Source organism: Cervus canadensis, chromosome 22 (genome assembly GCF_019320065.1).
Source record: "Cervus canadensis isolate Bull #8, Minnesota chromosome 22, ASM1932006v1, whole genome shotgun sequence".
Taxonomy (NCBI): Eukaryota; Metazoa; Chordata; class Mammalia; order Artiodactyla; family Cervidae; genus Cervus; species Cervus canadensis.
In genome coordinates, this window is record NC_057407.1 from 23,891,371 (window position 1) to 23,905,958 (window position 14,588).

Here is a 14,588-nt window from a genome sequence, read left to right on the forward strand (position 1 = left end):
TATTTTCCAGTGAATGAATTTTCTTGTCTTCAAACACTTTGGGAGCTGCAAGGTGTTGGCGCTGATGAAATGTATTCTTGGTTTCTGCAAGGAGACAGGTTTTGTCTATACAACCCTGAATCAACCGGTTATAAAGCTGAAAACTTCTGCTGAACCACGGGGAAGTTTTCTTCTGTATAAAACAGTGGTTAGCAGCTATTCATTTTGCCACACCTATCTTCGGAAATAAAAGTCACAGATAACATACCAATGTATCATTTAAATAAAAGATAGATAAGTATTCCCTGCTTGTAATCTAGAGGGGGAAAAGCCACTTATCTTTATATGTTATGCATTACAATATTTGCATGTTTGGGCACTGAAAATCATAAATAAAAGAGTCAGAAGATTTCATCTGTGCAGAGGAGCACAAAAGCTACAAATACTCCCGATCCTTGGAACAACCAAAACTGTACCTGTAATTTCCACACAACCCCTGAAGGGAAGTGATTTTATTGAAACCTACATGTTTCTCCAACATTAAATGGTTTGTTTGATCATCTCTTCCTGATATTACTGCTTCCTTAAGCTCACAGTGTCATAGCCATTGAAGATAATTTAGAACCACAAACCTTAAGTTTTTTTCAACTCTGTCCCAAAGTACAGTTCTCTAACATTACAACGTTAATGAACAAAGCTTAGAAACTGGTCTCATTCCATGGCCTTGCAAAACATAGTACCAACAGAAGGAAACAGCACAAACTGAGGGAGAAGATAGTCCAGTCCAAAGACACTCTGAGGTTTGTCTTTTAGGCAGAAACAAATAGATTTTCTCTATTGCCCTTGACTTCTGTCTCTGGAACTTCAAAAGACATCTACCTGGTTTTATTTGAGTCTGGAAAGCAGCTTGCTAGTGTCCAAAAATGGACAGCATCATTCTTGGTTTTCTACATGGAACTCTGTCTTTTACTAAAGGTAAAGTATTTTGAACTTCTTTGTATCTTACTAAGAAATAGGGGACTAGACATGATGAAAATACTCTCACCTATTCTGCAAGTTGGTGAGGAAATTCTCTCTATTAATACTGTTTTTTTGTTGTTGCTGTTCAGTCAGCAAGTCATGTCTGATTCTTTGCAACCCCATGGATTGCAGCACACCAGGCATCCCTGTCACTCACCATCTCCTGGAGTTTGCCCAAGTTCATGTCCGTTGAATCGGTGATGCCATCCAGCCATCTCATCCTCTGTTGTCCCCTTCTCCTCCTGCTGTCAATCTATCCCAGCATCAGGTTCTTTTCCAAAGAGTCAACTCTTCACATCAGGTGGCCAAAGTATTGGAAATTCAGCTTCAGCACCAGTTCTTCCAATGAGTATTCAGGGTTGATTTCCTTTAGGATTGACTGGTTGATCTCTTTGCTGTGCAAAGGACTCTTAAGAGTCTCATCCAGAACCACAGTTCAAAACCATAAATTCTTTGGCACTCTGCTTCTCTACGGTCCAACTCTCACATCCACACATGACTACTGGTAAGATCACAGCCTTGACTATATGAACCTTTGTTGCAAAGTGTGTCCTCACTTTTTAATACACTGTTAGGTTTGTCATAGCTTTCAAGAAGCAACTGTCTTCTAATTTCATGGCTGCAGTCACCATCTGCAGATTTTAGAGCCCAAGTAGAGAAATATTATGTTTTATTAGTCTTAATATTACCAGGAGAAAGAAGGATGAATTATTATCACTGAGTCTTCTTAAGTTATCTTGGAATAAAAATCAGTTGGAATTTCTCTTGTGGTAAATCACAGAGATAGGCTTTTCTGGTGACTCAGCAGTAAAGAATCTGCCTGCCAATGCAGGGGATGCAAGTTTGATACCTTGGTCCAGGAAGATCTTCTGTAGAAGGAAATGGCAACCCACTCCAGTATTCTTGCTTGAGAAATCCCATGGACAGAGGAGTCTGGTGGGTTACAGTCCATGGGATCACAAAAAAGTAGGAAACAACAGTGACTAAACAATGACAAATCACAGGGATAAAACCGAAAAACACAAAGCACTCCAATATATCAATAGTATGCTTCCTGCTTAGCTGTAGATGTGTAATGAGATTTTGTACTTGCTAAAGATATCAATGGCGTTTACTTATAATATGTGTGTATCCATACGTGTGTGTGTGTGTGTGTGTGTGTAGGTATATATATATATATGTATATATATATATATAGCCATATATATCTTCTGTATCACATTATTCTATAAACATTGTCAAGGTATTCAGGCTACAAATACTTTGTTCTTTCTATTCCACCAATAATCTACAAGAAAATACCCTTCTGTCCCTTCAATAATTTGCCTCCTGTAAAGAATAGATAGTTTCTATGACTTCCATGATTGTCCTCAAGCAAGCAATAGCTAAGAGTAGTAGCATAACTCAAGTGCTATACTTACAATATCAGAAGAGTGGACAGGTACACATGTGTGACATTAGGACACAAGTTTCATATGAAGAAGATTTCAAAAGAATCACCCAGGGTGTGCATTAGAAAAATCTTTTTCTCTAGTTTTAGACTCTACCATCCTCAACACAGAAGCTCTACTCTGGATTAGCTCTCCTCATGGTCACAAAATGGCTGCCACACAGTTCCAGGCTTCACATGTGGATGAAACAATGTCTAGCAGAAAAGAGACCACCTCTTCCTGAACTTGACTGAGACAGAAATTTCTTCTGGGAAAGTACTTTCTGAAAAGTCCCGAGCCAAGCTCTCATTTTTCATTGGCCAGAGCTGGGTTTCGTGATCACACCTAAAACAACTAATTCAGAAGGAAAATCCTTGATTGACTCTGGATTAATCTTTTGGCTAAAGAGAAGGTTCTCTTCCTTGGAGGAATATCTGGGGACAGAGGAGGAAGGGAGTTCTATTGAAAAGGAATGAGCTGGTTTGTGTTTATTTGCTTGCTTTCTTTTTGGTGGGGATGGGAGCAAAGGCAATAAATACTGTCTGTTATATAAGGTTTCTAGAAGCTATCTAAGAAATTACCAGCATTTAACTTTTCTCATATTAAGGATTTCTCAAGCATTTCCATACTTATACATTTCAATACGACGGTGCCATTTATAATTTCTTGCCTCCTCTGCATTGTTGGTATACAGACTGTTCTCTTTAGTCTCCTCTCACTGAGACTTCCAAGAAAGGTCATTTAGGGTGTTTCAAAGTGCAAATTACTATTATTTATGTATTATTAATGGGCTGGATGAAGCACAAGCTGGAATCAAGATTGCCAGGAGAAATATCAATAACTTCAGATACGCAGATGACACCACCCTTATGGCAGAAAGTGAAGAAGAACTAAAGAGCTTCTTGATGAAAATGAAAATGGAGAGTGAAAAAGTTGGCTTAAAGCTCAACACTCAGAAAACAAAGATCATGACATCCGGTACCATCACTTCATGGCAAATAGATGGAGAAAGAGTGGAAACAGGAACAGACTTTATTTTGGGGGGCTCCAAAATCACTGCAGATGGTGAATGCAGCCATGAAACTAAAAGACACTTGCTCCTTGGAAGAAAAGTTATGACCAACCTAGACAGCATATTAAAAAGCAGAGACACTACTTCGCCGACAAAGGTCCATCTAGTCAAGGCTATGGTTTTTCCAGTAGTCAAGTATGGATGTGAGAGCTAGACTATAAAGAAAGCTGAGCACCAAAGAATTGATTCTTTTGAACTGTGGTGTTGGAGAAGACTCTTGAGAGTGCCTTGGACTGCAAGGAGATCCAACCAGTCCATCCTAAAGGAAATCAGTCCTGAATATTCATTGGAAGGACTGATGTTGAAGCTGAAACTCCAATACTTTGGCCACCTGATATGAAGAGTTGACTCATTGGAAAAGACTCTGATGCTGGGAAAGATTGAAGGCAGAAGGAGAAGGGGACGACAGAGGATGAGATGGTTGGATGGCATCACCGACTCAATGGACATGGGTTTGAATAAACTCTGGGAGTTGGTGATGGACAGGGAGGCCTGGCGTGCTGCAGTCCATGGGGTCGCAAAGAGTTGGACACAGTTGAGCGACTGAACTGAACTGAACTGAATAATAATTTAAATAAATTAAAAGCTTCCTTTTACTGACTGTTACTAAATGCAGGCACGGTGTTAAATGCTTCCTAGGCAGACTTATGTAACCACCATTGTATTTCAGAGGCAGGTGTCATTTTATGCTTCTGTGATAAAGAAACTGAGCCCCAGAGAAGTAAGGCACTTTTTCAAAGCCACACAAGTAAAAGTGGCAGAGCTGGTCCTTCATCATGGACTTACCTAACTCTGTGGCCCATGCCTAATCATTTACCCAATGTTTTATATCTTCTCTCAGATTAGAAGCCATAGTTAGTAAGTTAATATAATCATTGACTAACTTCCATGTTCATAATTATTCAGAGTTTCAGCCTCCGCATAGCTCAAGGACAATACACATCATGATACCCTATCCTCAGAGTTCCTGAGAACTAGGAATGGGCTGGGATCATTAGCAGCATGGCTAAAACTCACTAGGTGAGGAAGAGCTTAGAATTCAGTTCAGTTCAGTCACTCAATCGTGTCCAACTCTTTGCTACCCCATGGACTGCAGCATGCCAGGCTTCCCTGTCCATCACCAACTCCCAGGGTTTATTCAAACCCATGTCCATTGAGTCGGTGATGCCATCCGACCATCTCATCCTCTGTTTTCCCCTTCTCCTCCTGCCTTCAATCTTTCCCAGCATCAGGGTCTTTGCCAATGAGTCAGTTCTTCATGTCAGGTGGCCAAATTATTGGAGTTTCAACTTCAACATCAGTCCTTCCAATGAATATTCAGGACTGATTTCCTTTAGGATGGACTGGTTGGATCTCCTTGCAGTCCAAGGCACTCTCAAGAGTCTTCTCCAACACCACAGTTCAAAAGCATCAATTCTTTGGCGTTCAGTTTTCTTAATAGTCCAACTCTCACATCCATACATGACTACTGGAAAAACCATAGCTTTGACTAGACAGACCTTTGTTGGCAAAGTAATGGCTCTGCTTTTTAACATGCTATCTAGGTTGGTCATAACTTTCCTTCCAAGGAGTAAAACATCTTTTAAATTCATTGCTGCAGTCACCATCTGCAGTGATTTTGGAGCTTCCCAAAAATAAAGTCTGCCACTGTTTCCCCGTCTATTTGCCATGAAGTGACAGGACCAGATGCCATGATCTTTGTTTTCTGAATGTTGAGTTTTAAGCCAACTTTTTCACTCTCCTCTTTCACTTTCATCAAGAGGCTCTTTGGTTCTTCTTCACTTTCTGCCATAAAGGTGGTGTCATCTGCATATCTGAGGTTATTGATATTTCTCCTGGCAATCTTGATTCCAGCTTGTGCTTCATCCAGCCCAGCATTTCTCATGATGTACTCTGCATATAAGTTAAATAAGCAGGGTGACAATATACAGCCTTAATGTACTCCTTTTCCTAGTTGGAACCAGTCTGTTGTTATATGTCTAGTTCTAACTGTTGCTTCCTGACCTGCATACAGATTTCTCAAGAGGCAGGTCAGGTGGTCTGGTATTCCCATCTCTTGCAGAATTTCCCACAGTTTATTCTGATCCACACAGTCAAAGTCTTTGGTATAGTCAATAAAGCAAGAATACATGTTTCTGTGGAACTCTCTTAGAATTGGCAGAAGCTTAGAATTAAAACCAGAGTTTTATGACTCCTAGGCCAAATCTCTTCTCATAGATCAAAAAATTTCTTATCTAGAACACAAACCATTCTCCCATAAAGTTCAGGTGTTCTTATCATCACCCAGGTAACCTCCTTAAGGCCCCCTAATAAATGTCAGCAAATGATATTAACCTTGATAGAAAGGGGCAAACCCAATGGGGAGAAGTGTGGTAGTTTTCCCATGGTCGCTAAACAAATCAAAGGTTGTGGACAAGGACCACAGTCATAGCAGGTATCTAAACTCTTTTTCCAAATTCTTCTTCTGTAAGAAGAAGAAGTCCTTCTTACACTCCCTGCTATCTTGGTGAAGACTGTAGTAAACTATTTGATTTCACTGTGTCCACAGGACAAGATTGCTTCTGCCACATCCATTCCCCAACAGCTTAAAAGAGTATCTTAGTCTGTCAGTCCCAGTGAATGAGGCAAAATGACATTCTGATTCTGGGGAAAGGTGAAAACCAAGTCAGGAGAGGGGAAGTGTACATGTCAATGTCTAATCGCGGCCTCTGGTCCAAGAACAAAAGTCTTAATTTCTGTGTGTTGAGGAAAGAGTATCCTCACTGGTAGGTGAAATGCAATCTCTCTGTAAACAGGGGGCCTCACAGATCTCTGCTTTCTCTTCTCATGTACCTATTAGATGCTTTCCAAAAGGTTCATCGGCTTCAACATGGGGTAAATCACTGAATTCATTTAAATTTGCAAATGGAGATTGGTAGTGTGAGCCACAGGTCTATCATTCAACATAATGCAAACACTCATCACTGATTCAGACCCAGGGCAGCCTGTCCCTATGGCTGGGAAATGAGAACAATACTTTGGTAACTGTTATGAGGGCAGGTATGCAGACCTAATGAGCTGATGTTTCTTTGGACTTCTGTTTGAGGGATCCATCATGTGAGAGGACGACATTTGTATGTTAGAGGATGTCGTGCACAGTTTAATCCAAGTATATAGGGACTGATGTTAGACAACTCCCATAAATCATATCCTTTTGCATTGCTCAAAGAAGAGGAGAATGTCTCCTCTTAAAGCTGATTTGCCACACCACACTTCTGCCAGCAATCTTTCATAACATCTGTCACTGCCGCAGCTTAACTCACAGCTCTTCAAAGAGATCTTGAACCATTAATCTAAAGTAGCCATGCAACATTTGTCTTCCCAGTGCCTCTCTCCAAATGACTTTCCCTTCCAGTTTTTTGCTGACTTATATCCCTACAACAGAGTATAAACTCCATGAGAACTGGAGCCTTAACTACTGTTCCAATTAAGATGGGTTTGCTCTGCTGTTCATGGAAATTCATCAACCAGATAAGAACTCATTTTTCTTTCACGTTGAAGTCAATCAGAAGTAAGAAGTCTAGGGCTGATAAGGAGTCTCCAAGACCCTCAAGGGGCTCAGGTTCTTTCAAACTTTTAAATTTGCCTTCAAAGAACTTTCACCTCAAGGTTCAGTCATGGCTTCTGTTTTCCAGTGAGTAGCAAGACTAGGTGAAAAGAAGCAAAGCCCTTCTTCCCTTAAATATACTTCTGCTTACATCTCACTGGCCTATACTAAATCACATGGTCATATTTTCTGCAGGGGAGGCTAGGAAATGTAATCTTTGTTTCTGAACTGGTTTAGATAAAAAACAGGGATTTTATTATTAAAGAAGATAGGAAAAACTAATACCAGAATGCAATTAGCAGGCTCAGACACATCTGTCCTATTTGCTGCTCTATACCTAAGACCTGGCCAATGATTGCCAATTAAAAAGGCTCAAAAGTCATCTGTTGGATGAAAATAAGTGAATGAATTGCTTTCCTCGGCTTATACACTCAAAGATTTCCCACTGCTTGCAGGACAAGGACCCAAAACCTCAACAAGGCCTCCAAAGACTGGAATGACCTGGTATGACCTGTATCCAGTGTTCCCGTTCTTTTTCAGCTTCAGCTGTGCTGACTTTCCTCAATTCCTGGAATATGCCAGGCTCTCTTCAGGTCACTACACATGCTATTTCCTTTGTGTGAGATATTCTTCCCCACTCCATTCATCTAGGTATCCCCTAGTGTTATCATGTTCCTTTTGCTATCCCCAATTCCTTGGAAGGTACCCAGATTGTAGGAAATACTCAATAACTATCCTTTGATGGACTGAATTTAAACATGGGCTTCCTTCAGGGAGGACTCTCTTACTCTCTAGACCAAGTTGGGTTCCCTAATATATACTCTATATCACTCTGAACTTTCCCTCTGTGATAGTATGGACTCTTAAAATTATTTACTTAATTATTTACAATTATTTATTAAATATCTACCATCCCACCTTAGATAAAAATCCTAGAGGTCAAGAATTACATCAATCTCATTCTCTTTTATATCCAAAGAGTCTAGAAAAGTGTGTGGCACATAGTAGGTGCTTCATAAATATTTGTTGACTATGGATGAATGTCTAATTTGTATAAGCTATTATGTGCGTATGCTATATTTACATATAAACTTTTGCTGAATCAATTAAAACAATTAATCCTTGTTCTCATGGAAGTATGGAACTAATGTTCTAAGACACATGAGCATAAATGTACATTCAGGAAAAGACTATACAATGATACTTGAATCACATTCAGACTAACTTCATTCACTGCCTGTTGATAAGGGAAGCAACAGGGGTCTCACTTCTTGTGTGTGCTTGAACTCATATAAGCTGATGGGCAGATGATGGTTCTCCATGGAGATGACCTTGAGAACTTAGTGCTTAGTTCTGTGTCTATAAAAGAGGCATGGAAGACTTCAGAAAAGAGCATCTCAGGATTCGACATGAAAGGGAAAAAAAATCAATCTCTTCATGTTGACAACAAGATGTGAGATTCAAGATATTTAGCTTACTGGATTTGCCAAGGCTCCTGTCTGTTTCTGCCTTGGATGACTCTATATATCTCATGGGTTCCTCTTCAGAAGCTGTGATACATCTCAGCAATCATGGTTATGGGTATACCTTTGCTGACTGGGTCCACCTATTTATGACAAATGCAACATGCTGTGATACAGGCATTGTTAAAAGCAGTAGATAGTAAATATTTCACAATGTCTTCAATTAGCTACTTTCAAGAACTTGTGAATTCCTGATTTATTAAGGAAGTTGGCCTTATTTCATTTCTGTTCCTCTAACAATAATTCTTTAAAACCCTGCTGAAATTCAAATTATAATTTAGATGACTATTTAGAGGATCATAATTAATGAACTATCTGGAAAAGCTCAGCATGACTCTACCTTTGTAGGAAACAAAAATGTCAGCTGAATGGTAGATGTTTTTATTTTTTACATTAGCAGATTCATTTGGCTTCTAATGAGGATTTAGTGCCAGTGAATTCTTTTCCTGCTCCAAATTTGCACAGGTGTGCATTTCATCTCAAAACAGAATCCAAGAGTCTATACTTTATGATATTTTTCTCCTGATAACTCAAGAAGTTGTGGTCAGGACAATATGAACCAACTACCTCAACAACCCACTCACCTCTCCATGGTAGACAATCTGCAAAAACGCTCCCTCCCCCACCCCCCAATTCCAACTATGCTGTTCCTCCCACCAAGAGGTAGAGCATATTTCACCTTCTCTTGAAACTAGGGTGACCTCATGGCTCTCTTTGGCCATAAAATGCAGCCAATGTATTTTTGGACCAAAACTGTAAGGGACTTGGCAGGTTCTGTATTTGCTCTCTTGAGATCCAGCCGCCATGTTAAAAAGTTTGGACTAGACTGTTGAATGATGAGAGACCAGAGGGAGAGAGTCAGTCAACCCTGGGCTGTTCCTGTTCCACCCATCCCTATCCCTGAAGGCCTAGGCATGTGAATGAGACCACTGCGGCTCTTCAAGCTCCAGTCAAACCCCTGCCTCCCTGCAAGCCAGCACCATATGGAGCAGAGAAGAGCCATCCAAGTCGAGTCCTGGCCAACGTGTGAGCAACCAAGTGGTTATGATTATTTTAAAACTCTAAGTTGTGGGGTGGGTTGTTACACAGCCATAGACAACCAGAACTGATGAGGAAACAGGAGCACAAAGGGCCATGATAGCTAATCAAGCAGTAAAACTTAAGATCTGAACCCAGGCTACCCAGCATCAGAAGTCACACCTTCAAGCACCATTCTTTGTTGACTGTTTTGACATAAACAAAAGCAAAGCAGAATGAAAGGGCAGATCAAAGCTGCAGTCTAAGAGATGGGTACAAATATAGGAAGGGAAAAAGGAAATAAAACCAAAAGTATCAGGCCAAGAAAATAAGGTAATAGAGGCAAGAAAGTATATAAGAAACAGAATGGTTTTCAACACATACTTTTGCCTTTTAACCCCTGTCTGAAGCAGGACACATTTACCTTGGGCTTCATGCACATATGCAATACCTCATGAGTCCCATATACAATCCCTGGTGAGGAAAGCAGCTAAGAGCTTCAACTTTGCGTAAACTCTCAAGCTCCCCTTGTGGCTCAGATGCTAAAGAATCTGCCTGCAGTGCAGGAGACATGGGTTCGATCTCTGCATTGAGAAGATCCCCTGGAAAAGGAACTGGCAACCCACTCCAGTATTCTTGCCTGGGAAATCCACAGACAGGGGAGCCTAGTGGGCCACAGTCCATGGGGTTGCAAAAGAGTCAGACACGACTTAGTGACTAAACAACAACTCAACCCCCTACCCTACCTTTGTGTTCTGGTTGTATCACTTAACATCTGTGAGCCCTAGTCTATCCATCTGTAAAATGGATACAACAGTTTGGTCTAATTCATAATTTGTTGCAAGGATTAATTCAAATAATACATTTATTCATGGTTAAATCTCAATAAATGCGAGATACTATTTTGATGGAAATCTACTAAACAAGGTAGACAAGAGATTTTCCTCCTTATGTCTTTGACACTACACTTTGTTTCATTTGGCTTCAAATCTTCCAAGTTCTATCTCCAGGTCTATGTGCAGTGACAGCTACCAGATGTTGGTCCCCCTATAACACTGTAGGCTAATCCCTGCTTAGGCACACCCTGTTAAGCTGTCATGCCTGTTTGGCCAACAGATTTGGGAAGCTCTATTTTAAGGTTCCGTTGTTGGTCATATCTGAAATCCCCGTTTCTAACCCAGAATCTCATTTGTATCTCTCATTATATTAAACAGTAAATAAATTACCACCTGATTGAGGCAAAAACTCTTTCAAAAGTTCTTTCCCTTTTCTTTCTTATCATCAATCTTTGTGGCTAGTCAGGTCATTTTTTTTAATGACATCTAAGCTCTCTGCTCTCATGGGCTTCTGATACAGTCTGCTCTCTCTCAGCCTATAATGCCACAGTCCTCTCCCACTTTTCCCACTATCTCAAATTCCCCAACCACTAGAGTGATACCAACAAGCCAACAATCCACTTGGCTGCCAGACCTCTTCCAAGCACTCATTAATTCGGCTGGTCTGAAAGCAATACGCTTTACCACCTGATGTAATACTTTTCCTTCCCTATTCATTTTCCAGGCAAGGTGTCTGCACCTTGGAGGGGCCATGATGGATTGATTTTTAGTTTAATGTATTCTTGCATGCATAAAGAAAGCATGAGAAGCTCAATTCCCATGATGAATGTACCAATCCACTCCCCTAGAGCCTTCATTTGAGCTCCTAATCACACACAGAAAGATCTGCCCATGATATGCAATGCTGGCAGCCACCACGTTCAACCTGGGGTGCTGTTCCCACTCTGAACTTTTTCAGACTCATCATGGAGCTTTACCTTCTGGTGAAGACATCCTGGAAACCATCCCTCACCTTAAGTCCCACCATGAGTTTTGTATCTTTGCCTTCTTCTTATGGTTCCATGAGAAACTTGGCTTTTAGAAGAAACACAGAATACACTCTCAGAGAATTTGCCCAATCAAATGATAATGCCTCAGATTTCCAGCAGGAAGCAATAATTCAAACATAAAGCATCAGTGGTTTCTACCAGAAATACTGGCAGCACTTCCAGAGACAAAAAAGGACATTTCACTCACAAAAGGAAAGGGGAACGAAGTCCAATGACATTTGCTCACTCTCTGAAAATTTGAAAAACAACAGATGAAAAGACAAATCAGAAGTCTCCTCACAAACCTATTTTCCTAAAATAGATGAGAAAAATAGAGGCCCAGTTAAAGCTGACCCAACCCTGTCAGCTATTAGAGAGTAACAAGAAGATCTGATGAAAGCGTCAAAAAAATACAAAGATATTTTTGTTCCAATGCCTTTTCCCATAATTTTATTACAAAACGTACAAAAATTATAGAGTAGGTCTGGAGGAGTGGAAGGAAAGGCTTCCTTTGTTCACTGCGCATCAGACCAACAGATCACAAAAATGTGACTATTTTCCTGTCTTTGGGATCTGATGTGTTGAAAGTGGGAGGAGCAGAGAGAGAGCATCAGGAAGAAACTAGGAATAGAGTGAAGGAAAATCATAGCATCTAACTGAAGACAACTATATAGTCAGTCACTTAATACTTGTGAGACACTCCCCTCACAAGGATCCTCATGTCCATCTCAGCTCTTTCTACTGGCCTCACCACATATAATTCCCCAGTGGTCACAGATGACATTGTAATGCCTTGGGGACACTGCTTATGTTTTTGGAACTCGCCACTTCCTCCATTCCAACTACTTTCTCTACCTCTCAAATCCTACTTGTTCTACATAGCAGGACAAGCCCTGAAAACTCTTCCAGTGCATTAACTGCCATTTCTTCCTCCCTCATAGGAACCCCATCATCATCATCACAGCCACCACTCAATGAATGCTGGCTTCTATTTTTTCCTTAGTGTTCTGTTACTTAGCAAACATAATACTTAGGGTATTTGTGGTATTAATTGCTGCTTGTTTCTGGGTGGGAAGGTGGGTGTGAGGGATAAAGAGAATCAAACTTGTGCTCTTAATGAAATATCTATCAGAATGTCATCATCATCATCAATTATTTAACTGCTGGTGCTATCCCATAGCTGATACATTTATTGCCCACTGAAACCACTGTTGGATCATTGAGAAAGCAGGAGAGTTCCAGAAAAACATCTACTTCTGGTTTATGGACTACACCAAAGCCTTTGACTGTGTGGATCACAACAAACTGTGGAAAATTCTTCAAGAGATGGGAACACTAGACCACTTGACCTGCCTCCTGAGAAATCTCTATGCAGGTCAAGAACCAACAGTTAGAAATGGACATAGAACAACAGACTGGTTCCAAATTGGGAAGGGAGTATATCAAGGCTGCATATTGTCACCCTGCTTATTTAACTTATATGCAGAGTATATCATGCAAAATGCCAGGCTGGATGAAGCACAAGCTGGAATCAAAATTGCTGGGAGAAATATCAATAACCTCAGACATGCAGATGACACCACCCTTATGGTAGAAAGCAAAGAAGACGAAAGAGCCTGTTGATGAAATTGAGAGAGGAGAGTGAAAAAGTTGACTTAAAACTCAACATTCAGAAAACTATGATCACGGCATCTGGTCCTGTTACTTCATGGCAAATAGATGGGGAAACAATGATATCAGTGAGAGACTTTATTTTGGTGGGCTCCAAAATCACTGCAGATGGTAACTGCAATCATGAAATTAAAAGACGCTTGCTCCTTGGAAGGAAAGTTATGACCAACCTAGACAGCATATTAAAAAGCAGAGACATTACTTGGCCAACAAAGGTCTGTCTAGTCAAGGCTGTGGTTTTTCCAGTAGTCATGTATGGATGTGAGAGCTGGACTATAAAGAAAGCTGAACGCCAAAGAATTGATTCTTTTGAACTGTGGTGTCGGAGAAGACTCTTGAGAGTCCCTTGGACTGCAAGGAGATCCAACCAGTCCATCCTAAAGGAAATCAGTCCTGAATATTCATTGGAAGGACTGATGTTGAAGTTGAAACTCCAATACTTTGGCCACCTGATGCAAAGATCTGACTCATTGGAAAAGACCCTGATGCTGGGAAAGATTGAAGGCAGGAGGAGAAGGGGATGACAGAGGATGAGATGGTTGGATGGCATTACTGGCTCGATGGACAAGAGTATGAGTAAGCTCCAGGAGTTGGTGATGGACAGGGAAGCCTGGTATGCTGCAGTCCATGGGGTTGCAAAGAGTCGGACACAACTGAGTGACTGAACTGAACTGAACTGAAATCCATGTACTTGCCCACACTCCCCTGTCCTCTGACTTTAGAGGAGGTAATGGGAGTAGTTCTAACAAATGGGTTGTGAGGAGATGTGGCATGTTTCCCCTCCAACCTGAAGCATTTAAAGCCTGGGGAATGATGACCCCTTTTTCTCCAGCTTCCTCTCCTGTTCCTGGAAGTTGCATTAAAGGGACAATGTCACAAGACTGGGGTCACCTAGATTACCACGAAGCCAGTGAATGGAGAGTAGTTGCTATGGGGATTTACCTGACTCTCAGCAGATTTAAATGAGAAATAAACCTTTGGCGGATTGAGCACCAAAGTTTGGGGGGACTTGTCAGTGCAGCATGGCCCATCCAAACCAGTGTAATACTTAAGAGTCAGATGTTCTTATCAAGCCCGTTTTTAAATGAGATTCTGAAACTGAAGTATCTAAGAGTACAGAGGGTAGAGAATCTGAGAGTACAGACTGAAGTCACTCACACCTGGTACAGACAGAACCACAGTCCCTTACGTGCAAAATCAGATCAAAACAGGAACAAAATACTCAATAGGAACACTATCAAGCTAACTGACGACTGAGAGAAAATACCACTTTTACTAATATGGAGATGAGATTTACTATTAAGCTAATTCTAAATGCCAATCAAAAAAAATCATAGCAGGAGGGAAAATGGAACTTTTCATAACTGGAAGCCTTGATTCACTAGGTTGCTCTTGCTCAATTTTTTAAATCATTAAGCCATTTGCA

General features: G+C 40.7%; 1 protein-coding gene across 3 annotated transcripts in view; it reads right to left on the reverse strand.

Moving 5' to 3' along the window:
• Window positions 1-1,594: 1,594 nt before the first annotated feature.
• The window catches only part of LOC122424856 (telomere repeats-binding bouquet formation protein 2-like), a 32,612-nt gene continuing 19,618 nt past the window's right edge, over window positions 1,595-14,588 (reverse strand). The window contains exon 6 of one of the 3 annotated variants that reach the window (XM_043443097.1): window positions 1,595-1,631. In XM_043443097.1, the coding sequence (XP_043299032.1) occupies window positions 1,625-1,631 (7 nt within the window). In that variant the 3' untranslated portion in view covers window positions 1,595-1,624. Of the gene's footprint in view, window positions 1,632-5,085; window positions 5,109-8,647; window positions 8,694-14,588 lie in introns of those variants that run through there. The other 2 variants (XM_043443098.1, XM_043443096.1) reach the window with 2 other exon arrangements.